General features: G+C 38.3%; 2 protein-coding genes, 1 long non-coding RNA gene and 1 pseudogene across 8 annotated transcripts; 1 reads left to right on the top strand and 3 right to left on the bottom strand.

The window, feature by feature from the left end:
- Positions 1–503: 503 nt before the first annotated feature.
- On the bottom strand, positions 504–15,683 carry LOC114568938 (cytochrome P450 2K1). Of its 6 annotated transcripts, XM_028598621.1 has the most exons (11): positions 15,512–15,683; positions 15,194–15,304; positions 4,221–4,526; positions 3,932–4,094; positions 3,707–3,856; positions 3,467–3,627; positions 2,632–2,811; positions 1,768–1,909; positions 1,479–1,663; positions 940–1,081; positions 504–859 (listed from the first exon to the last, which is right to left on the bottom strand). In XM_028598621.1, the coding sequence occupies exons 3-11, from the start codon at positions 4,413–4,415 to the stop codon at positions 672–674; spliced, it is 1,506 nt and encodes a 501-aa protein (XP_028454422.1). In that variant the 5' UTR covers positions 4,416–4,526; positions 15,194–15,304; positions 15,512–15,683; the 3' UTR covers positions 504–671. The 6 variants fall into 6 exon arrangements, with proteins under 6 accessions (XP_028454422.1, XP_028454421.1, XP_028454423.1 ...); XM_028598620.1 differs by lacking the exon at positions 15,512–15,683 and having other exon boundaries at positions 15,194–15,483; XM_028598622.1 differs by lacking the exon at positions 15,512–15,683 and having other exon boundaries at positions 4,221–4,468; positions 15,194–15,483.
- Positions 6,303–7,646, top strand: LOC114568939 (uncharacterized). The gene is made up of 3 exons (XR_003694362.1): positions 6,303–6,381; positions 6,979–7,081; positions 7,327–7,646. It is a non-coding gene; the product is annotated as an uncharacterized LOC114568939 (long non-coding RNA).
- LOC114569426 (G2/M phase-specific E3 ubiquitin-protein ligase-like) lies at positions 10,705–13,433 on the bottom strand (annotated as a pseudogene).
- Positions 15,684–16,632: 949 nt separating the features above from the next.
- Positions 16,633–21,699, bottom strand: LOC114570077 (cytochrome P450 2K1). Its single transcript, XM_028600288.1, has 9 exons — positions 21,367–21,699; positions 21,088–21,250; positions 20,671–20,820; positions 18,884–19,044; positions 18,375–18,554; positions 18,135–18,276; positions 17,341–17,525; positions 17,056–17,197; positions 16,633–16,959 (listed from the first exon to the last, which is right to left on the bottom strand). Exons 1-9 carry the CDS (start codon positions 21,574–21,576, stop codon positions 16,745–16,747), a joined length of 1,548 nt encoding a protein of 515 aa, XP_028456089.1. The 5' UTR covers positions 21,577–21,699; the 3' UTR covers positions 16,633–16,744.
- Positions 21,700–25,798: the final 4,099 nt, after the last annotated feature.

Raw genomic sequence — 25,798 nt, 5'->3', positions numbered from 1 at the left:
TACAAAATGTTCACACTGATCTCACAGGTTTTTAGTTACAAATCCATCTTTTAGGCAGACAGCCATCTTTAGATTTTCATGACCTTCACAATGGCAGAACAAAAGAAGATAAATCTCCACCTTTGGTGTGTTTGGGTAAACAGATATCAAATAAACTAGCTAAGCAGCTCCGGTACATCAGCCCAACCTATTTAAATTCCATATTCTGCCCCCACACGCACTGCCAAGTACTGACACACGTGTAAGTGTGGTGTATTGCAATAGTTAGCAAGAAGAAGCATTGGGGTTGACAGTTAACTGACCAAATCATAATTCAAAAGCAGTTTAAATATGTTTTTTACTTTTTGTCTTTTATGACGCATCAGAACACAGTGAAGAAGAGTTTATCCACTTTTTTTAAATTGTTATTTCTAGGAGGAAAAGATAAAAAGGGAAAGACAAAAAATATTGGTATATTAATGTAGTTTATTGTAATTTTAGATGTACATGACGCATAGGCTATATCGAGAAGCAAGTCTAAATTTATTTATAGTAATAGGACATGTTTCTGCTATATAAGAAATTAAACGCTTGACAAATTACAAAACCAAATACATCCATTTATGAAAATAATCAACAGTGAGAAGCCAGAATAAAGGCAAATGTAGCAATGTAGCATGTTTAGGATTTCCTCATTGGCGACTGACAGCACACAGCTCATGAGGTAATGGGGCGAGGATAAAGCCCACGGCTGGTGTCAGATCCAGTTCATCCTCTGTAACTCCAGGTGGAGGAGTGAAACGAAAGCGCTGGAGGAGGGCGGTGAAGAAGAGGAAGAGCTCCATCTTAGCCAGACTTTCCCCAAGACACACCCTGCGACCTGCGAGAATGAAAAGTTTCTGTGAGTTAAACTGGAACACATCTTTAAAAGTGTAATATATTTTTATAAAGTTGTTGTACCTGCAGAAAAGGGCATGAAGGCGTCTCTCCTGATAAATCTACCCTCCTTATCTAGGAAGTGGGAAGGGTTGAAGGTGTGTGGGCTCTCCCACTCGTTTTCATCATGCAGGACAGAAGTAAGAAGAGGAAACACAGTAGTCCCCTGAAGACAAAAGAAGAAAGCAAGGTGTATCATATAAAATCTTGGAACCAAAGCAGTGAAAGATGGATTTATTGATCCCACACTGGGGAAATTCCCTAGATACAGCAGCTCAAATGCAACACAACAGAAAAAATACACATAAAAGAGAAATAGAAAAATAAGCAAAAGAGTAATAATAGTATGTACACTATAAACATCTCTTTTACATACAGATGAGTAATAATTTATACAGATATTCAGATGAATAAGAAATTACATATTGCACAGGTCATAGTAAGAGGTGACACAGGTTAACCTCTTACTTAATAAATATACATAGTGCAGAATATTTTGAAAGTGTGGGCTCATATAAAAAAAAAAAGAATCCTAACAGAAACAAATGTGTGGGTCGACTGACCTCTTTGATAAAGTAGCCCTGGAAGGAGACGTCTCGGCTGGTTTTGTGAGGAATGGACATGGGGACAATGTTGGCCAGTCTCTGTGTCTCATGGATGACAGCATCAGTGTACGGCAGGCTCATCCTGTCCTCTACCCGGACCTGTCGGCTACCGACCACCCTGCTCAGCTCTGCCTGGACCTGGTCTGGACTCACATAAAATCAGATAAATATATGAATCCATTTCATCCCAATTTTACACTGAAAAAGCGGAATTTCGACAGATACGTATGTGGGTATGTTTTTGCACCTTGGAAATGAGGGTACTTGGCCATGAAAAGTAAACACCACTGAAGTGTATTTCCTGTAGTATCAGTCCCAGCTGCAAACAGATTCATCACACTGTCGACCAGGTTGTCATCATGATAGTGTGAATCCTTGATTTCAGACTCCTAGTATAACATACAAAAAAGAGGGATTCTATGCCCCTGTAGGTTTGTCTTGGACTCTTATGCTGAACACATATACAGTAGCTGCCTCCATAGTAGATAGTAGTAGTAGTAGTAGTAGTAGTAATAATAATAATAATAATAAGTAAACAAAACAGCATATACTGTAACAAATGAAAACCACAAATTACAAATATTGCACATTACACAGCCAGTGATAAGAACAACATGAAGCTATTGAACAACCCCTGCAGCCTCAAGCAACATTATATTAAATTAAGGTAGTCGCAAATGAGTTTTTAAAAAACGGTTGAGTTTACATTTGTGGATACTTTATTATCTGCCTGGGGGTAACACCTCATACTCGGAGTGGAGAATATGAGATGGGTCAGACGATATTCTCGGTGCTTGCCTGGGAACAGACTGCTCGTATATTGACTGGAGGGACTTGTGTTCATTCCTCCCCATAACCTTCATGGCAGTCCGTACCAAACTAGCAAGCTTAGATTTTAACTGTACAGAGAGATTGCAATACCATGCTTACTTCCCATATCCAATCTCTAATACAGCCTGGTAGAATAACAATTTTTTCATGCACCCTGTAAACAAGAACACAAACTTTCAATATGGGCCTTCCAGCTAAATGTGTTGTCCAAGTGAACGCTAATGTCTAAAAATCATTAATATCAGACAAGGAGTGGATTCACTGGAGTTAGACAGCTCACCTCCACATGTAGCTTACGGCTCAGGAATGCATCGACAAAGCATCTGCACATCTCAGGGTTCAGAGTCTCCTTCAAGTCAGCTATTAAGCTTTTTATGTCCTCCCTGTTGGCCTCCACATTCTTCATCGCATCCCTCCAGTTTTTAAGAAAAGGGCCCAGCCAAGGAAACATGTTGTACATCTGTAATGGAGCACAACACAAACAATCTAATGTGTGTGTGTATGTATGTATGTACATGTGTATATATATATATATATATATATATATATATATATATATATATATATATATATATATATATATATATATATATATAAAATAGCAAAATAGCACCAAGGAACGTTTGCGCCTGAACACGCCTCCTCTTTTCGCTGAACCGCCCCAGGGAGCGCAAATACATTCCCTAATTTACCAACGTGCGTCTGTGGAGGGAAACGTCCGCTGTGTGTCGGGTGCAAAATATGAATGATACATGCCTCGGTGTACAAAGGCAATTGCGCTGGGTGCAAGATAGGGCCCTTAGACACGTTGCTCACGTCACATTTACATTGTCTCTCTCTGTTGGAGGCTGCGCAGTAAAGCTAGCGATCACCGGAAAAGTGCTTCTAATATCCTTCACTGGTCTCCGTCCAGAGCAACGGGATCTGTTGGTCCATTCTTATATACTGTCTATGGTTTGGCGTCCACCCCCATCGGGAAGCTGTTATATTAAAATGTACAAATCTTGCATAGTATCCTTTAAAAGTTAGATTAAACAAGTCTGTCATATGCACAGCAGTGTAAAATGTCCTTGTAATCATCAGAAGTCCCTCAATCTGACATCACTTTATAGTACCAGGATGGATGCTGATCCAGTCAGATGGATGGTCTCGTTGTCTCTCTCCACCATAGCTTGGAAGACAGGGTCTTTGTATTCAAACCGCTTTCCAAACATGATAGCTGATATAATATTTGAAGTTGCGTTATTAACTGTCTGGGCGTCGTTGAAGGGTTTACCTGAGAGAAAAAGAGTTAGACAGTAAGTGTAAGGGAATGCTGTCTAAACCTGTGCAGTGTTTTAAAGGCATAATGTTACCCTTATGTTTCTCAAATTCTTCAATCAGGTAGCGACATTCCTCAATGATCTTCTCTTCACTAATCCTTTTGCCCATCCCAAATTCTCTCAGTGTAGTTAGAGCAAAACGTCTCATTTCTTTCCACGAGTCACCATTGGTAAATAGTATACCTGGAAACAAAAGTCATTGTCTTCTTTAGAGTAGGGCAAAAGGAAGTTACAAAAAAAGCTCAAATTCATTCTTACCATTTCCTTTGTTGAAATCATGGAATATGGGAGTGACCTCTCGGTCTCCAAACTCCTCAGCATGGTTGACCAGAGCCTGTTTGACTGTCCTGTATCCTGCCAGGACCACCACCTTCTTCGGTCCAAAGTAGACTGTGAACACTGGTCCATATTTTTTGGACAGCTAAAAAAAGATGAAGGGAAAAGTGAGACTCACAGTCCTATATATAAGAAATGGAATTTAATGGAATTCACTGACCAATACAAACATAAACATAGAACCACATTGTTTAAGACAGACATTACTCACATCAACAAGGGATATGTCGAGTTTATTGAGATCCACCTGAAGCAAGTTACCAAGCAGGGGAAGAGGATAAGGTCCTGGAGGCTCCCTCTGGTCTTTGGAGCTGAAGCTGGAGTTAAAAAGGTGGAGGACCAGCAGGCCCACAATGGCCACCAACAGGGAGACTGCAGTGGAGGACTGGAAAAGATCTTCCAACATGATTGTACTTCACCTGGACCTGGCTCCTTTGAGTAAACCTTTTCACTGAAAAGCTGCTTTCAAAGTTAAATGATACGTCTGGTTGTCACAACCAAGGCTTCTGGTTTCAACCTGTTTGAAATGTTGATGTTAACTCATGCAACCTCTCTGGGAGAGGCGGTAGAGAATCCCCACCTCCTATTACAAAGGCTGCACCAATCACACTTATCTCACCTCAGGTGTGAATAAGCAGGTCAGCCAGCCAATTAAATATTTTATCAAACTCTCAGTCATGATTAAGCAATTCAACTGCAAGATCTGGACAAAGCAGGCAGGAAAATCGAAGATTAGAACCTGAAACCCTGTTTTATTGCTTTGTCCAAAAACACAAAGCTGACAGACTTCCTTATCCTGTGTGAATGTGCCACACCAAACAGATGTGGCGGGATCATTTCTATATCACATGATATCACTAGGTAATACTAGTCCCTCGCGAACATGGCTTAAGTTAAATTATGGTGTTGCAAAATGTGCATTTTGTGCTTTCAATTACTTATAATTTTAGAAGGAGACAAAGTTTTTATTCATTTTCATATGCCATGTTGAATACATTACTAGGAAGAGCTCTAATCTCAGATATCTACAATCCAATTGTTACTAGTAATAATTGTAATATCAGATATCCAAAACGAGAAAAACATTTCAGATATACATACTAATTTTTGATAACTAATAAAATAATTAAAAATGCAATTTCAGATATCTACAATTAGAATTATGACTAGAAACAATGCAATTGCAGATATCCACAAATGTATTGTGGATATCTGTTTTCCATTTTGGATATCGTCACCTTCCTAAAATAATTGCCTAAGTCATTTTTTAACAAAAATGATTTTGTTGCCTAAATCATCTCCTCATGGTGCAGGCCACCTCTGGTAAAATTGCCTAAATCCTCAGTTGAACAGGTCATGTGATTCTACACCTTTAGTAAAATTGCCTATGTCAAGCATGTGACTTAGGCCGTTTTATTTTTTTGTGTTTTCCGAAAAACCTGAAAAAATGACTTTTAACAAAAATGATTTCTTTGCCTAAATCATCTCCTCATGGTGCAGGCCACCTCTGGTAAAATTGCCTACATCCTCAGTTGAACAGGTCATCTGATTCTACACCTTTAGTAAAATTGCCTATGTCAAGCATGTGACTTAGGCCGTTTTATTTTTTGTGTTTTCTGAAAAACCTGAAAAAATGACTTAGGCAATTATTTTAGGAAGGTGACGATATCTAAAATAAAAATGAATACATTTAAATATATCTATGTAATTACAAATAGTAGTGTGGTTCGATTACATGTTAAAACAGCTTACCATAGGCGCAGAGCAAAATGGACGAAATTGATATGGCGCTTTTCTAGTCTTAATGACTACTCATAGCACTTTTACATAGTACAGGAACCATTCACTATTCATACGCTGTGGCCGAGGCTGCCGTATAAGTGCATCAGATAAACATTCACACACATTTACACTCCGATGGTGTAGCATCGGGAGCAATTTGAGGTTCAGTGTCTTGCCTAAGGACACTTCGACATGGGACTGAGGGCAAGAAATTACGGTGGCCGAGAAGGGTCAGAACAAATACAAAAGCTACAACACAAATACAAAAGCTACAACACAAATACAAAAGCGACAACACAAATACAAAAGCGACAACACAAACGCAAAAGCCACAACACAAATACATAAGCTACAACACAAATACAAAAGCCACAACACAAACGCAAAAGCGACAACACAAACGCAAAAGCCACAACACAAATACATAAGCCACAACACAAATACATAAGCCACAACACAAATACATAAGCGACAACGGAAGTAGCTAGCTATGTGACAACGGAAGTAGCTAGTGACAACGGAAGTGAACGTGTTGTTGATAAACGGAGCCGGAGGATGAGCAGAAGGAGAAGTTCTTGTATGTTTGAGAAGTAAGTGAAACTTACTTCCCTTGCTAATTATGATTACTGTTGCTATGTGATTGTCACAAATAAGCAATGTTGTTCGATATATTTGTATTTTCACATGTATGTACTCTGCCATTTAGGCTACGAAGCTACAGCTATCTAACGTTAGCTAGCTAACATTTAGCTAGATAGCTATAACTTCGTAACGTCTTTTAACGCTATGTTTAAAGTCTAGCTATAGTTTGTCACGTTTAGTGAAGCTGTTTAAACACATATACATAACATATGTGGTAATGGTTGCGGTAAACAGATGTTTAAAGTGAATGCTAATTGTGTTACCTTTTAATATGCTGCCTATTACAGTATTAGTAGCGTAATCTGTCATACATACACGGTTGGTGTGAATGAAATAAACCCAGAATTTTCACCATGACCTTGCTTCGTGTTTACTCCTGGAGGGAGATAATGAATCACTAACTATATGAGTCCGTGTATGCACCAGTACAAATGTATTAAGGGATCAACTTTGTGTAGAAGAGTATTTAGATTACCATCCCACAAGTTTGAGAACATGTGCCTTGGTTGTAGTCTAAAACTTTGCTTTCCTTGGTCTTTTAACAGGTTATGTTTTGTCCATTTTGTGGAGTGAACCTTCAACATGTTCTGTCATATTGTGGGAAATGTGGCAGAAACGTTCAGTTTTTATGGAGTCTTCAAGATGAAGGTATGCTATGTTTAGTTCTGACATGTAGTGTAATTAGATACTGGATTGCTTTGTTATTTGACAAATGAACATGAAGTTAACCACTTTTGTAATTAAATGTAATTCAAATTGTAATTAATGTAATTGACTTTGAGTATCTTTTACTCTGTACTGTTTCTTCAATGCTAAGTAAAAGTTAAAACACGGTACATTAATGCAGTGCATCTAATAATCTTAAATATAATGTCCTCATTCCTACCCATCAGGTCCTGAAGCTACAATGGCAGATGAACTTATTCAGAAGTATTTCACAGAAGGCCATAGTTATGAAGTAATAATGGACTTACTGGCAACCAAGCACAACATTTCATTGAGTCTTAGCACTTTAAAAAGAAGACTACAGGATGCACGCCTGACCCGGAGGACAAACTACACTCCGTTTGCAACTGTGCAGGCAGCTATATCTGAGGAACTTAAGGGATCAGGCCAGCTCTTAGGATACCGAGCAATGTGTCAGACTCTGAGACAGAAGTACTCTCTTATAGTCAGAAGAGATGATGTGATGCGCCTAATGGGAGAACTGGATCCGTCCGAAAAGAAAATCGCTCTAGACGCAGATTCGTCCGGAGAGCATACCACTCAATGGGACCCAATGACGTCTGGCATGTTGATGGCTATGATAAAATGAAACCTTTTGGGATTGCAATTAGTGGCTGTATCGATGGATTTTCTAGAAAAATCATGTGGCTGAAATGTGGAAAGTCTAACAATGACCCTGGCATAATTGCTCAAAATTACATGCAGTGTGTAGCTGAGTTTGGAATTATTCAATGCGTCTCCGCACAGACTGCGGCACAGAAAATGGACTGATGGCATCACTTCACTGTTCCCTGAGATCAGAGCATGCAGATGAGTTTGCAGGAGCCAAAAAGCCACATGTACGGCACTTCAACATCCAACCAGCGCATTGAAAGCTGGTGGTCCTACTGGAAACAAAGGTTTTTGTCTCATACATTAAATTCTTCATTGATTTATGCTCTACTACATTTGTGTATTTACTGTATGTTTTACTGATCTAGGCAATACTCACTCCTGCTTGGTGGGTGCCTCATGTTGGCTGTTGTATTTCCTTAGTGTCAGCTTGAGACTATTTTCTTTCTACATTTTTCTAATATCTACGACATTATAGTGTGTTAATGTGTGTATTCTTAACTAGGAGTCAATTTTGGATGGATCTGTTCAGTGACTTGAGGAGAGGCATCTCTTCAATGGCAGCTATCAACACATAAGTTTGGTGCGATACTGCTTCTTGGGTGTCCTGCAGAATGAACTGGATGAATACAAGCAATTGTGGAACACTCACACTATTCGTCCAGTTCGCCAATCTCAATGCCCATCTGGTAAACCAGAGGCTATGTACAATGTGCCTCACAGGTGAGTATTGCATCACCATGTTAAAAAATAAACCTAATCAGGTAACACTTTATTTGAACTATAGTTCATGGTGGATTCATGGATAGATAGTACAATAACATTGCACATCAAACATCTAGCTGTCACAAAAATACACACATGCTTCAAGCATTTTGGTCAAATATGTAGTTGTGACTTATTTTAACTCATGATCATGTTGACTTAGTATCTTTTTGTGTCTCTGCATCATTGTCCTATGAGAATACGTGACTAAAATAATGAACATAACTCAAATAAATTTGAAAGAAAACTGTTAGTGAGTGATTCTGGATTTTTTTTTTTTGTACATGCTCCTAGATTTAACGGAAGGAATTGTGGATTCCCAGCATCTACACAAACCCTGAGCCAGTTTGACAGCCTCATGCCAGCGCCAGCAACTCCTGGTGGAGAGGATGAACAGCAAACTCGCTTTGAAGAACTGCAGAGACAAAGTGGTTTGACATCTCCTCTACAATGGGAATCTGCTGTAGAGAACTACATCACCCTGAAGAACATGGCTGATCTTTAATGTACAGTTCTTGATGGCGTTTATGAACCCATGCTAAAGTTGACTAAAAGAGGAATAAAAAATAATCTTTTGGAAATTTATCTTAATTAAAAAAAATTGGGAAAAATCCAACCTTTAAGGACACCAATTTTCTTTGTGAATGGATATGTATTGTAAAGAAATGTTCTTCCTTAAAATGCAGGGGTCATAAGTACACTGGGGTAAAGTACAGGGTGTGTATACTACTGTATTTTAAGGAAGAACTTTAATTTATTTGTAATACATTATTCATGCAGAAAGAAAATTGGTGTCCTTAAAGGTTGGATTTTTCCCATTTTTGTTTTTTAAATTAAGAAATAAAGAAATTTACAAGATTTTTTTATTCGTATTTATTCATATATATATATTCAACTTCAGCATGGTTTCATAAATGTGTAAGCACAACTGTAGCTTATTTCCAAAGGTGGGACCAAGTCAGTTTTGTAAAATGCAAGTAAGTCTTAAGTCTTTGCCGTTAAGTCCCTTGTCCAGACAGGCAAATCCAAAATCATACTTTTGTATTTTGAGTCATTAATATTGAAATCTTCAAATGTAGAAAACATATCAATACATAATAAATTGAATTTGCACAAATCATGAATGTCTTTTAAAAAAGTTTTACCTCGTGCTACTAACCTTAACACTGTACAGATTTTCAAAATAAAAAGACTAAATTAAATTGCCTCTACTTCTGTAATTTTAAAATTAAGTTTTACATATTGCAATCCGTTCTTCATGCTTCTCTCCAACATATGCTATCTGGCCTGCAGTCTGTCAGATTGGCTAAAGTGGATCTGGGAAATGATGCGTTCATGAAGTATCTGGGAATAAATGGCATTAGTTGATTCACAAAATTATTTTTTTATTTGTACAAATGGTAATATACAAATGGCAATATACAGTCTATAAACAAACCCTTTTTTAAATGGCTTTAAATACAGTGTAAACAAGAGTCCACAATCTAATTTCTATTTATTTACTTATTTTATTTTTAATAGAAACAATGTTTATCATCAAAGCGGCTAAATGTACATAACATGCAAGAAATACAGCTTAGTTACACAGAGAAAAAAATCAATTATCACAATGTTTGTGACCTAATACATCGATGTCTATTTTTCAGCAATATTCTAGGGTTGACAATTGGTGCTTTCACAAATAAGACCATGACAGTTTTGATAAATAATCAACAGTAATGTGGGCAAATGCAAATAATGCAGCCTTTAAAAACAAGGAAAAGACTAAACTTGTGTCATATCGCGATAAACACCCAAAATTTAAGACAATATCTAGTCTTGTATATCTAAAGTATGTCAATATAATATTGATATATTTTCCAGCCCTAACAGCCATGTTTCATAAATGACACTACTTCTGACATTTAAGTGGTGATGTGTTATTTAACCAAACTACACAACAAACATAACAATTTGAAAAACTGGCACAAACATTTGGCCACTACTATTAATGCAAACAAAAAGCTTTTAATTTATCTGCAACTTTTACCACATAGGTAATTCAATGACAATGGTTCAAGGGGCTGACAGTTGATAACTGTCTAAATGCATCCAAAGCCAGGGGAATTCTTAATCCCAAAAGCTCATTTTTGCCTTAAAGGTGTTGTAGTTTTCCAGGAGTGGCAACATTAAAGTATTGGCACATGTATTTGCCATAGGGGCGTTGAACTGGCCAGGAAGTGAAGGCGTGGCTGAGGTTCCATACCAGCAGGAGGTATGCATGGCACACCTGTGGCAAACATGAAGACCTCCTCCAGGGTTACTTCACTTTGACTTTCTAAAAGTAGAAAGCAATTAAACAACATCCACAACAACTCTGGAACTGTTTATTATAATTTCTGTGGATAAAATAACACAATTAAAAGAAAATTCACCAACCTTCACAATCAAGAAGGTAGTCTGCCCAGAAAGATAGTGTTTTTTCCTCCTGTAGCCTCTTGTTGCTTCCACGCAGACTTAGCTCTGGTCGGAAGATATTCTCAATGTCCGTAGCAGATAACTTTTTTATCTGACAGGCAGAGAACAGGTGTCAGGACTTCAGGATGCTGCTGCAGCACTGTTAACACCTGCAAGCTGGAAAGCCCATCCTTGAATCTGAAATACAACAACAGGTTACCAGAAAATTGGAATGTGCACTACATAGCAGCAAGACAGCAACACCAGGTTTTAACGCCAAACAATATATTTTTTAAAACAGTAACAAAAAAAAACATACCTTTCAATTGCACTGTGGTTTCTGTCAATGATGTACCACCTGAGGTACTCCTTTACAATCGACTTCCTTTCCTCAACTGACCTTACATGTTTGAAGCACCCTGCTGTCTGCAACATAGTGCTGTTCTGTACCATTAGGTCTCGCAGGGTCTCCAATGAGGATGCATTGTGTATCTAAAAAAATATATGATGAACTTAACTCATTTGATATATATAAACAATATAATAGTCATATCAGAAAACTACCTTTAACCTTTAATAAGTTGACAAAACTGCACCCTTCACTAACCAACAACCTTTGCTAGAATTTTACACCCTCATACCTTTCGTAACACTTTCCCTATTTCCTCATCTGTAATGTCTCCTATAGATGAGTTGAAACTGGACTGCCCTGAGATGTAGCTGACCAGATCCTTTGAGAGGAAATTTGGACCAGGTCCTCCATGTACTATGGATACAGCAATCATCTTTCCTGCCAAACTATATTCATCCTCTCTGATTGCTGCTTATGAAAATACATAGTAATCATATTAAATCAGTTTTTTATGTTAAACAAGAATTGCATGGTTAATGATGTAGTTCCTTTAAAACACTCCACACAAAACAGTACCTGTTGAGTTGTAGACAAGGTAGCGGCTCTCTGCAGGTCCATCAAATATGGGTCGTTTGTTCAGGCTTTTCATCAGGAGTGAGAGGAATTCTCTTTTTGGGCCACCTGTATCAATACCTTCCTCAAACATGCCTGCATCATCAGAAAACTTTACTAGGAGGTCCTTCTTTTCAGAGAATGTTCCTCTTTTGAATCCTCTGACGGCACCATCCCAGATGTCAGAGCGGCAAATGTGAAATCTGCTGACTGCGTGGCGATCAATCTGGAGTGCCAGGTTTGCAATCACTTCTGAAATGGGTCTCTGTTCTATCCTACCAACAAATAGATGATGATGAATGTAATGATGATGATGATGATACTTGGTGGAAGACACATTTAACCAGAAAAACAACAGTTGTAGTAAGGGTGACTTGATTTCTTACTCTGGATCCTCTGAAATATCATGAGTGACAGCATCACTGTCTCCGGAGGTCTCTGAATCCTCTACTATAATGGGTGCATACAGTTCTGTGTATTTTCTGAAAAATTAAGAAACATTTACATTGTTCTTGTCTCCAAATGAATCAATCAATCTCCAAATTTAGAGAGGAAAGCATCATACCTATAACATGTAGTTTCCAATGCACTTCCTGATGTTCCTGGGCAGTCTTCTGCTTGAAAGTAAGATCTGCATGACAAACAAGTTATTGGACTTGTGAGTAGAAGGGCTTGAATATAAAAGATAGGGGTATCAGATGTCCTATTTATAAAGAAAGGCACTACTCTTTCAATTATCACTTTGGGTCTCTAAGTCAGTGTCACATATTACTTTATGTAATTTAGTTAGCTACAGAATATTTAAAAGACAAAGCTACAAACATACATACATCTCTGCCACTTTAATAAAAAACACTAAGGGAACTAAATAGTAGTTTCTAGTTTTTAATATCTCTACACATATAGGAGCCACATATTACCATAGTTTCTGGATCACGGTGTGGAGTTTCTTCAACACCAATACTGGTACTGGTCAAGATTGGTTTAAATAGCTGAAAGTAAAAAACAAATCACAGCTGCACTTCAGATTTGACGGAAATAGCCTGAAATATAAGCAATAAGAGTATCTCTCATTTGATGAACATCCTGACCCACACCACATTGTTAAAGGGCATACCATCTTTGACCTGCACGTGAGTCATGAAAGCAGGTACAACATGGCAAATGTTACACTTACTACTGTATCAGCTGAATTGAATTCAGCAGCACTTCTGCTTGTAATGATCACCTCTGAATCAGACGAGTCTGAGTTGAATTGCTCAGCTGTGAAATACAAGATTAGACAATGAACAATGGGACAATTTACTTATACTAATCAATTTAAGAGAGCTTTTTTTTCTTTGGTTATTGATATCAGAATTACTTACAATTAGTAAGGAAATCTTCCACCGTACAAATGTACAATGTGGCGTTGCCAAGCCTTCCCAACAGCATCCTTGTAGAGTTTCAGAGAGAAGGCTGTTTCTGTCCCGGGAATATTTATTACCTTTGTACCATCAGGGTAGAGCAGAAGGTAGGGACCAGCCTCTAAATTTTTGTTAAAATCTTTCATTTTCTGTACGGCTGCTTTGCGCAATTGCTCTGCATCCGACCCTGGTTGCACTACAAGGGGTAGTACCATTCCTCTGACAGGTTTCAGCACTCCATCCTTTATGCGCATAATACCAACTGAAATCTACAGAGAAACATAGAAGTAGGTTCATTGACACATAGCAAATATATGACATAATGGACTACCAGCTGAACTGAAGTTACCTTCACACTGCTGTCTTTCAGTGGTTCTTTTTTCTTTTTGAAACATGATTGTCTCTCTTTCTCTTTCAAACTTCGAAAATTCAGGAATGTAGCCAGTGCACTATTTCCTGTGCTTCCAGTTCCTGCTTCAAACCGAATCCAATCAGTTGGAGTAATTTTTTTATTTTTTATAAAAAGTTCTAGTTTCTTCTCTCCTATGTGACAGTAAACTGAATAGCTTTGAGTTGGGGACAAAAGACATTTGAGAACATTCTCTTTGGCTTTGGGAAACACTGATCCACATTTTACAAACCAAACTACTAATCCATTAATCCAGACAATAACTCACACATTAATCAATAATGAAAAAAACTGTTAGTGGCAGCCTTTCACTCATTGAGTATAGAAGATTAATAAAAATGATGGAATCTTTGAATAGTTACCTTCACTTGTGCCAGGCTTAGCAGCATCATGCAGAAATGTGATGTTCTTGCCACATGAACTGCAGAATGCTGTTTCTACATGTAGGTTGAACCCACAAAAGGACAATACATACTGTAGTTATCTGTAATAAAACAAATAGTGTCATTAGGTGAGCATTAGGAATGTAAACATTAAATAAATAAACAATTTACTAAACATTAACGTTATATTGTATTTGTTTAAGTGCTATGCTTCATGTACCACATAACCATAAGCAAGTGCAGAACATTGAACAATATTAACCTTCCAAGTGAAGTGAGTGTGTGCGCACACACACGCAGGATGGATATATTAACAAGTAATGCTAGTTGATAGTTAAACGTAGGACTCGCGCGTTAAAAGACGCGGGGCGCCATTTAGTTAACGTTAGTTAAATGCTAGCTGTAGCTTCGTAGCCTAAATGGCCGAGATACGCTTAACAAGTTACAATAATATAGTATTTGTGTGATTTAGCTTAACAGCTTCACTAAACGTGACAAACTATAGACTTTAAACATAGCATTTGCGCGTTAAAAGACACTACGAAGCTTCGTAGCCTAAATGGCAGAGTACATACATGTGAAAATACAAATATATCGAACAACATTGCTTATTTGTGACAATCACATAGCAACAGTAATCATAATTAGCAAGGGAAGTAAGTTTCACTTACTTCTCATACAAGAACTTCTCCTTCTGCTCATCCTCCGGCTCCGTTTATCAACAACACGTTCACTTCCGTTGTCACTTAGCTACTTCCGTTGTCGCTTATGTATTTGTGTTGTGGCTTATGTATTTGTGTTGTGGCTTTTGCGTTTGTGTTGTCGCTTTTGCGTTTGTGTTGTGGCTTTTGTATTTGTGTTGTGGCTTTTGTATTTGTGTTGTAGCTTTTGTATTTGTGTTGTGGCTTTTGTATTTGTGTTGTAGCTTTTGTATTTGTGTTGTAGCTTTTGTATTTGTGTTGTAGCTTTTGTATTTGTGTTGTAGCTTTTGTATTTGTGTTGTAGCTTTTGTATGTGTTCTGACCCTTCTCGGCCACCGTAAGAAATCGAACCACCAACCTTCCAATTGCTTGGCAACCGCTCTACCACCTGATCCACAGCCACCCATGTGTACACCGCTTCTGGCTACCTCCTTATCTTATTGGTTGTCCTTTACAAGGTCAGCGGCAACTAGGTCAAAATGAAAATAATTTGAACTTTAAGCGCAGAGCAGAGCTTTCTCCTGACTTTCTCCACCACTCTCACCATAGGAAAACAATGGCAAAGGCCAGCAAAGAGCGGTTTTACCCCAGTTTATGTGAATAGGTAACTTTAGAGTTGACGGTCAACTGACCAAATCATAATTTAAAAGCAGCTTAAATATATTTTACCGTTTACCTTTTTTGTTTGTTTTGGAGCCACACCATAACGGTATGCCACATGAGGTTTGTAAAATAAAATAAAACGCCACCTACAATTATGATAGAGAGAAATTCACTTCATATTATAAATCAATTAGACTATATCCACGACATTCCACTTCCGGGATCGCTCCAGTGTTGCCGTAAATTCCGCCTGATCACGCTCTTTTCGACCAGATGTCCGTTACCTTACACTTTCTTTGTGTTGGAATTTTGAACTCCTGTCGATTTATGATGACTATAGTTAACTGCTCAAGACTATCGCACATTCACACACATTTTTTGTTGAGCTTCACAGGTGCACTCTCTCTCGCATATATATATATATATATATATATATATATATATATATATATATATATATATATATATATATATATATATATATATATATATATATATATATATAAGTCAAGACACTGTATGGTGTTACATGCAAACAATCATCTTTCTAACATAAACATGAACTGGGCTGCAGTTGCTGATGGCCAACCTAAATACTGTTGGTATTAAACTGCAGCCTGTCCCAAGGAACCATTTGCTAAATACAAGATAGTAAGGAAAAGTTAGTAGTCAACTGACTAAATCATGATTTAAAAGCAGTTTAAATATATTTCTCCTTTATTAAATCATTACAAATTCAAATTACTTCTACTTTTTGTCTTTTGTGAAACATCAGAAAACATTTTAAACAGTGTGTCCAGTATTTCATTAAGTATTAAGGGAAAAAACACAGGTAGGCCTACCAAAATTGGTATATAAATGTAGTTTATTGTAGTTTTAGATGTACATGAGGTATCAGCCATCAAGAAGCAGGTCTACATTTAATTAATTTTAGAATGTAATATGGCATGATTTCTGCCATTTTCTGCAAAGTAAGAAATGAAACCCTTGACAAATTACGACCTACAAAACCAAATACATCTATTTGTGAAAGCAATCAACAGTGGCCTAGTTGGAAAAGTCCATATACATTCCTACAACTTGTTTAAACTAATGTGTACAATTTACAAAAAAAACATCTATAGTCTCCAACTGTGTATGACTACATTTATTTATCACATTACAATTTCAAGTATTTTCCTGCTAAGTGACTGAAATAAACTGTCCCCTGACGGTATCCTGAGGATGGGACATCTGCAGGCTGCTCAGTATGTTGTGGCCTTAGTGAGGGTGAATAAAACAATATTCATGCCATTGGCACAGGCAGTTATAATGCCATGCTCCAGCTCTCTTCCTCATTGCGACTGACGGCACACAGCTCATGAGGTGAAGGGGCGAGGACGAAGCCCACAGCTGGTGTCAGATCCAGTTCATCCTTTGTAACTCCAGGTGGAGGAGTGAAACGAAAGCGCTGGAGGAGGGCGGTGAAGAAGAGGAAGAGCTCCATCTTAGCCAGACTTTCCCCAAGACACACCCTGCGACCTACGAGAATGAAGAGATTTGTAGTTAATCTGGATCATGCTGTGTAAAATATCTCAGTAATATCTAAATAACAAAAACTCAACAAAGTTGTTGTACCTGCAGAAAAGGGCATGAAGGCGTCTCTCCTGATGAATTTACCCTCCTTATCCAGGAAGTGGGAAGGGTTGAAGGTGTGTGGGCTCTCCCACTCGTTTTCATCATGCAGGACAGAAGTAAGAAGAGGAAACACAGTAGTCCCCTGAAGACAAAAGAAGAGAGCAAGGTGTATCATATAAAGTTACATTTTCAAGTTTTTTTGAGGTGGATGAACATTTCCTGCAACAATATTTGTTGAGAATAACATCTCAACAAAGTAACATCAGTAACATCTGAGCACCTAACCTCTTTGATAAAGTAGCCCTGGAAGGTGACGTCTCGGCTGGTTTTGTGAGGAATGGCCATGGGGACAATGTTGGCCAGTCTCTGTGTCTCATGGATGACAGCATCAGTGTACGGCAGGCTCATCCTGTCCTCTACGTGGACCTGACGGCTCCCAACCACCCTGCCCAGCTCCTCCTGGACCTGATCTGAACACACAAAATGAGGGGGGGGGCATGTCATGACAATTAGTCATTGAGACATTTCACCCCAAACCACCAATGTCCATCTCATGGTGGCTGTCAAGGAAAACTCTGTAAAAGACATTGGTGGTGGTGTACTATCTAAGCGACAAAACGACAGACAGCATGGCTTTAAATTTTTTTTGTAATTATTATTATTTATTGTTTTTTATGATGAGTCTTTGGGCATTTTTGCTTTTGAGAAAGGGGTATGACATGCAACAAACGTACCAATTGAACACAGGTTATATGGCATGCACTGTAACCACGCGGCTATCAAGATGCTCCAGTGTCTATGTGATTATTAATAACCAGCTGTACATTTCAGCTTTGTTCAAACTCAAACATGCAAAATATTCTGTAATCTAGACAAACAGGGACTGATATGTCCCAAAACTAGCATGAAAACTGAGCCACAACAAAAAGCAATCTGTAAAAAAAGAAATGTTTAAATGTAAAAGAAGAAAAAAAAAGAGGTGGCACACCATCGGAGCACTCAATGTCTGTACAGCTTCACATATCCTTAAAATGCCATTGCAGACAGGAAAGATTAACAAGCCTCATCCCTCTCCTTACCTTGTATACGTGGATATTTAGCCATAAGCAGCAAACTCCATCTCAGTGTAGTCGCTGTGGTATCAGTACCAGCAGCAAACAGGTTTGTTACTGTAAATATCAAGTTCTTCTCATTGTAGTGAGTGTCCATAACTGAAGATTCCTAAAAGTGAAAACACCCACATATCATTATAAAAAATAGACATGTGCAACATTGCTGTTCTGTTTGTTCGATGAAAAACACAAAAGATGTTGTCTTACCTCTTCCTTCTGCTTCCGATTAAGAAAACAGTCCACAAGGCCCCTGCAGATCTGAGGGTTTAGTGTCTCTTTCAGATTCCTGATTAAATCTTTGACATCTCTGATGGACATTTCAACATTTTTTAATATCAGCTGCCGGTTTTTTATCCATCCAACCAGCCTGGGAAACATGTTGTAAACCTGTGATGTAACAGTGAAAACAAAAAAGATTATTGAAAACAATGTACACACACAATAACAACAACCGAGTAGATTTCTCTGATTAAAAACCAATAGCAGAAAATACTCTTCTGTTTAACTATAGATATATATATCTATATATCTATATATGTTATTACTATAGATATATATGAATCTACTGCTATAGAATAATGATGCAGTTTACCATTCTACACAATTACTCAATAACAGTTTTCATTTAGTCCTAGATCATGCATTTGTCAGTTACCATTGCATGTGTGTAATCCCCTTAAAACAGCAGCAATTTAAAAGGCAAATATGTAGCCCACCTGGATTTGTGGAGAGCCGGTAACACGTATGGTCTCGTTGGCTCTTCTCACCATGTTTTTGAATCGGGGGTCACTGTAGTCAAACCTGCTTCCATACACGATAGAGGAGATGATATTGGATGTTGCATAATTCAACGGTCGTACAGTATCAAATGGTTTTCCTGTAAAATGCCAGTGAGAAATAATTGAATTATTAAGATGTAGAAGGTTCAGTAGGTAACTTTAATAAAAAATTTTAAAAAATTACTTTTTGTCATATTTGCTCACTATATCCTGACAGTAGTACATTAGACAGATAATCTGTGAAATCACTCCTACATGATCAGCTGTTCCATGGCATTCACTTGTCAGTAGTCAGTCAGATTCAGCTGTTTCATTGTTAGTTAAACCAATCAGAATCAGCCATGTAGCACAAACCAATCACAGCATGACATCCTGTTTTAAATCTGGTCTCCCCTCTGTGGTTGTCAGTTGTCGTTTCAGGAATAGAGTGCGTCCCGCCTCCTCCCCTTCAACCACCGGTCGTCTCACCCAAGTACTCTGGGTGTCGTCTGCTACTTGGCACTCTCGATTGGTTCCTGTGCACCTTCTTGGATATGTTTGGGTTTCACTACCCCTTTATAACATATGGATTCGATGGAGTCTAATCTCCAGAGACTTTGCACATTTCATATTTTGTCTGTACAATTAATATGTTCATATTTGCAAGGAAGTCTCTCCTGATTGAAATGGCATTTGCAAGTTTCTACCGTGCCTAAAGATTTAACAACCAATCAGAGACTACTCGTGAACTGCGTTCAAATTGACAAACTAGGCAGTGCTGATCAAATACGAATCAGTATTCTTCATTGCCTATTTCTCGCCTCAAATGTTTTCAGAAACATATTTGAACTGTTTAGTTTTAAAATGAGAAAGCCTGTCACCAAGTCGAGCCAAAACCAAGCACCGGCCAGAGGAAACTTTCTCATTTAGAGCTCAACAGTAGGCTACACTAAAATATGTTTCTGAAAACATTTTAGGCAATCATACCTAGGTTTTTTTACAGCCACATGCACTGACATGCACATGCGTGCGGACTGGCTATCGGATAACAACACACACAGAGGGAGTGTGACTTTATATTCTTTGCTCAGGACGCCATTACTCCACTATGTCTTTACATAGCAGATTTGTTTGCTGCTATGTTAATGTTCTGAATGTCGAGTACAGCCCCTTTAAGTAGGCCTACAAAATGAGTAGTAGGCCTAGAAGTGCAGTCTTACACTGGCTACAAAAAACTGTAAAATATGGATGATGATTTGAACACAGCTTAGCGAGAATAATAACTCAATTATAGCCTATATATGTATTACAGATATGTTAATATAGAAAAAAAGGCGGATCCTTCCAATGTGTTGTTTAAATGATATAGAAAAGGAGTTCCAGTTTGTTTTCTACTGTCCTCTTTATTGTGAACAGCGCTTTGTTTAGTAAGATAAAAATAGCTATTGATTTTGTGACTATGGATGATGATCAAAGACTGAGATGGCTGTTTACATAGTAACAATTAGTTATTGACAAAGCCTGGGAGAAGAGAAAAATGGCTCTTTACCAAGATGATCTGTAGATATTTGTTTGTACTGGTTGTTATTTTGAAATTAGTTTTCTCTCATTCATGTAGGCTATTTCTCCACATGATTTGTGCGAGACCGGAAGATGTCTGTTAAATAGTGGTGTCTTGTGAAACCATACGGGATGGGCTGAACAACAATATATATTATCATTTTGTTACTTTGTTACCTCCATACCTTCATGCTTTGCAAACATTTGGATCAGATGGTGGCATTCCTCCAAGATTTTTTGCTCAGCGACTCTTTTGCCCATCCCAAAGTCCCTTAGGGTGGTGAGGGCAAAACGCCTCAGCTCTTTCCATGATTCTCCATTTGCAAAAAGAATTCCTTTTAAAAATGACATGCAAGTTAAATGTAATCTCTACAAGTCATGTATATAATAGATACAATACTCATCAGTAATACGCCTAAATAAAACAAAGTCGAAAATAAAAAGATTAAACATTGAAACAGATATAAAAAGTGAATTATCAAACAGGTGTCAATGTTATTTGTAATTTTTTGTTCTCTATAACTGTTCATTTATATTATTTGGGTTTTTTGCTAATACATAAACATACTGTATATTAAAGATTTTGTAAAGGTAGGTCTTACCGTGACCTTGATTCGTATCATAAAAAATAGGGGAGACATATCTGTCTCCAAACTCGTCTGCATAGCTGACCAGAGCCTCTTTGACTGCTTTGTATCCAGACAGAACAACCACTTTACTGGTTCCAAAGTACACCGTAAACACAGAGCCATGTTTCTTTGAAAGCTGGAAAAATACAAAAAGATTTAGACCAATTTGTCAGAGATTGAGAATGGCCTTCAGGTAAATTGCTACAAATGTTAGGAAATGGATTTTGTTTGGGATAAAAGTGCTTAACTTACCTCACAGAGGCTTTTGTAGGGTCTCTTGAGATCAAGCTGCAAAAGGTTGCCAAGCAGGGGAAGAGGCATCGGCCCTGGGGGCTCCTTCCCCATTTCCTGGGAGGTGAAACTACTGGCAATAAGATAGAGGATGAGAAAGAGAGCAACAACCCCCAATAAAGTGGTGGGACTAGAGAAAAGGAAGAAAACAAAATCCTCCAAAAGAGACATTTGTTCTTCTGTTGATGGTGCTCCTCTGACTAAGTCTTGCAGTTAAAACACAAATCCCCTAGCCTATCCTGTCCTTTGAGCTGAGGGATAGGGTTACTAATCATCTACCCGCCTCTTCTGAGCTCTGTGACCCTGAGGTGAGCAGCACAGTCTCAAAGGAGAGGCACACCTGACAGAAAAAAAGCAGGACTTGTCTTCTTCTTTTTCTTCTTTGGGTTTTGCATCCTTAGTGTTTTTGCATCCTTAGTGTTGCACTACTGCCATGAGGATTAGTTAACGCCTACCGTGTCCAGTATGTCAGATTTGACTCATCAGTCCTGTTCTCATTAGGAAGCTGACCAAGCATATTCCGCCTTGTACACTTTCAACAAACTCAAGTATGTTTTTTCGCGTACCCCCTATGTCACCTTGCGTTCACTGTATTCCAGTTTGGGGATCCAATGAGATAGAAAAACAAGATGTTTATGTCACAAAGTGTAGCCAGGCAGCTAGTGTTTTCTTATTTGTACTGTGTACATAGCATGGTGTTTTGCTTTTGGTTGTGTTTTATGCTTGCCTGGTACAGACACTGAGGACTCCTCCTAGCACACCGATGCTGGATTGGCACGAGGACGGGCTCCAGCACACCCAGGGGCGTAGCACAACATTTTGGGCCCTGTAGAAAGGCATTCTCTATGAGCCCCTCCCCGCATCCACAGATATTCATTCTAGCCTCTTTTTGGGCCCTCCTCACATGAGTTCCCTGGGTACTCAGTGTTCTGGTGGGGGAGAACAGGAGGCATGAGCTGTGAAAACGACCTGAGTTGGTGTGAGGCTAGACGGTTGTGAAAAACTACAGAAACACGCTCTGGGGGTGCAAGACGGTGCAAGGATAGACGGACTGGACAGTGGAGCTGGATACAGGAAAAAAAGGGCAGGCTGGCCGGGTAGCGAGAATTGCGCGCAGAGGACATCTGGCAGATCGGCGCACCAGCATTGCACAGGTGCCCCCCGACCAGGAAGAGCGGACTGGACAATACTGGTGCCGCTATAGCCCCCTCCCCTGCGCTCCCTCAGGGTAAAGCCTGTAGTCCCTTTCTACAGACTGCTTTAAATAGGATCTTCTATTTTTTGTCTCCTACAAGAATGTAGGCCTACATGTGCTGCTAGTAAAACGAAAACAATATAAATACCATCTTAAAACTCAACCAAACGTCTCTGTATGTGTATCAAGCCTGGGAATTTTAAAGGACCTAAAATGTCTGTTTTGTGACATTGTGTAACCCGACCAAATGTAGGTCATCTGTATTGTAGGTTAAAAATTCCTGAACTAAGTCAGGGTTCAAAGTTCTGCTGCAGACCACTTCACTGTCTCTTAGGTGGCTTTAGTCCAGGGGTCACCAACCTTTTTGAAACTGAGAGCTACTTCATGGGTATTGAGTCATATGAAGGGCTACCAGTTTCATACACTCTTCTGAAATAACAAATTTGCTCAGTTTGCCTTTAGTTATATATGATTATTAATGATTAATGATACTCATCTATGTGAAGACACTGATCATGTTAATGATTTCTCACAATAATTATCAACAATGACTTACCAAGGTGGGAAACAGATAATATCAATATTCAATTTTCATTTTTAGAACAGGCCTGAGGGCTACTCATGTGGTCCTTGGGGGCTACCTGGTGCCCGCGGGCACCGTGTTGGTGACCCCTGCTTTAGTCCTATAGGTCTATGGTCTTCTCTCTCGCTGCATAACAGATTACAATGGTTTCTGTGAGGTGTTAGAAAAGACGTGTTTTTTATATATATATATATATATATATAAAAAAAAACACGTCATGTATATATGTCATGTTATGAGTCCTGTTCCGTTACTACTGATAACAAAATAACGGGGACTTTTATTGTGAAGAATTTATAAGAAATTAAATCGTTTGACCGTTTTACAGCCACTGCTTTGACTATTCACCCACTGGCTGTTGACGTAAAAGCAGAAAGGTCTGTAATAATACCCAACATATTAGTCAATTCGGAGAGGTTTAATGAAATGCACTGTAAAGGCTACCTTAATTTTTTTTTTTTTTAATTAAGTTAGCCTTTTTAAAGGCCAAATGTGATTGTTTTAAATGGTGGAACATGTTCTTTCACTTAACCCTTGTAGTATAAAGCCATGCAAATAAATTCAAGAAAGGTGTTAAGTGTCACTTGCTGGAAAAATGAGACCAGACACTAGTAATTTGCATGGAGCATTATTTAAATTTAAAAAGAATAGCGATACATATACAGTTGACAAGGTCAGTTTCATGGTACAGTACACATTTACAATGATGTAAATTCCCTTTTCAAATATGATTCACTGTATTTCCGCATAATTCCATCCTTCAATATCAGCAGTGCAAACCTGTATATTTCTCCTCAAACTACATATCTAACATTGCAATTGATTCAAGTCATACATGTAATGAGAAACAAATTATGAAAATACACAAGCAAAAGAGTAAAAATTAGGTTAAATTCTTTAAAGACCAATAAGCCACATATCCGTGTCTTTCTAGAGTGTCCATCTCTACTTTTCTTCACACAAACACATCTGATGACATGAAGAAAGCATGTAGCGTTTGATAAAGTTTATAACTGGGAATGCTTTTTGCTTTTCCTGTAAGACCGTAAATACATTCATCTCACTTCTGTGAAGTCAGAGTGATTTTTCAAGAGTAGGAATGTCATTTGTGCATTTGTACAGTTAATGCGATTGCTGATTCATTCCAGATTATATTATGGATCTTTAACATGGATGAAAAGCAAGAAACTTCTCATCAATGTGGGGGATATATTGTTTTGAAACTTCAAATGTTATTCAAAATATTCTTACAGAATACATACATATTTTTACAAGTTCTTTAAAGTACAAACAAGGCTTTAAGATAGTGATACATTGGGAACGCTCAGACATTAGGTTCATAGTAGCACATCCAACTGAAAGAGGAACAAACATTGCGCTGATCATGCTTCCTCAGAACAAGGTATCTATTTGTACGCAGAGGATTTTTGTTACGTTTTTACCCTCTATACTAGTGTTGGGCCTTTTTAAATGCATTTCCTGACGATCCCTGAAGGAACAGCTCTATACAGCAGTAAATGTTGTCCCCACAATATTTAAGGACTATCATAGCACAGTTTAACTATAGTCTGGATGAAATCAGGAATCATGAGTTGCCACACTCTATGTACCACACACAATCATTTAATTTATATCCACCAAATTGTACATTTCAAAGATGTAAAAGTATTGCTACAAAAAAAGTTTTTAAATCAAATGTTAAGCTTTAAGCATTGTCGCAGGCGCACACACACACACACACACACACACACACACACACACACACACACACACACACACACACACACACACACACACACACACACACACACACACACACACACACACACACACACACACACACACACACACACACACACACACACACACACACACACACACACACACACACACACACACACACACACACACACACACACACACACACACACACACACACACACACACACACACACACACACACACACACACACACACACACACACACACACACACACACACACAGTGTGGGGGGAAAATAGTACAAACACTTCTCCAAAAAAGGTAATTGCAGCTGTTTTTAGGCCCAAATCAACCCCATGCCTGACTGCGTGACACAATGATTTATTTCTAAATAGCTTCCATGTAAACTGTAATTGGCTGGATGTCCACATGGTAACACACTGTTGGTGGAACTTGTTTGGCAGGAAAACCAAAACATTGGTTCCCAAGACCTGGACAATGGAGGCGTGTTAAAATGTACCCCGGACTAAATGTACTCGGAGGATTAATACTCAATGAGGACGGTCTTCTAGTAATCGCTAGCAGCTCTCTGCTTCTCTAGTATCATGCACTCTGTTAATCGTATTGTATACATGCATTCATTTGCCTAAAACAGTCTTTAAAAGAGTAAATGTTCTGCTCTGGCCTGAATGAGTTAAGTGGTTTTTAGTACCATGAACACATCACATTATTTACATCTGGCAACAACATTAAGAGGCTCTTATGGATAACCAGGCATTTTGTACAGGGTAATATAAAGAAACAAGAACCCTCTTTAGTTAGATAAGGCGCAAAGGTGTGCAAACAATTTCATTCACGTATCAAATGGAGTGGTTAATTCTCTTGTGATGATC

The sequence above is a fragment of the Perca flavescens genome, chromosome 15 (assembly GCF_004354835.1).
Source record: "Perca flavescens isolate YP-PL-M2 chromosome 15, PFLA_1.0, whole genome shotgun sequence".
NCBI lineage: Eukaryota > Metazoa > Chordata > Actinopteri > Perciformes > Percidae > Perca > Perca flavescens.
This window is presented reverse-complemented; position numbering and strand designations above follow the sequence as displayed.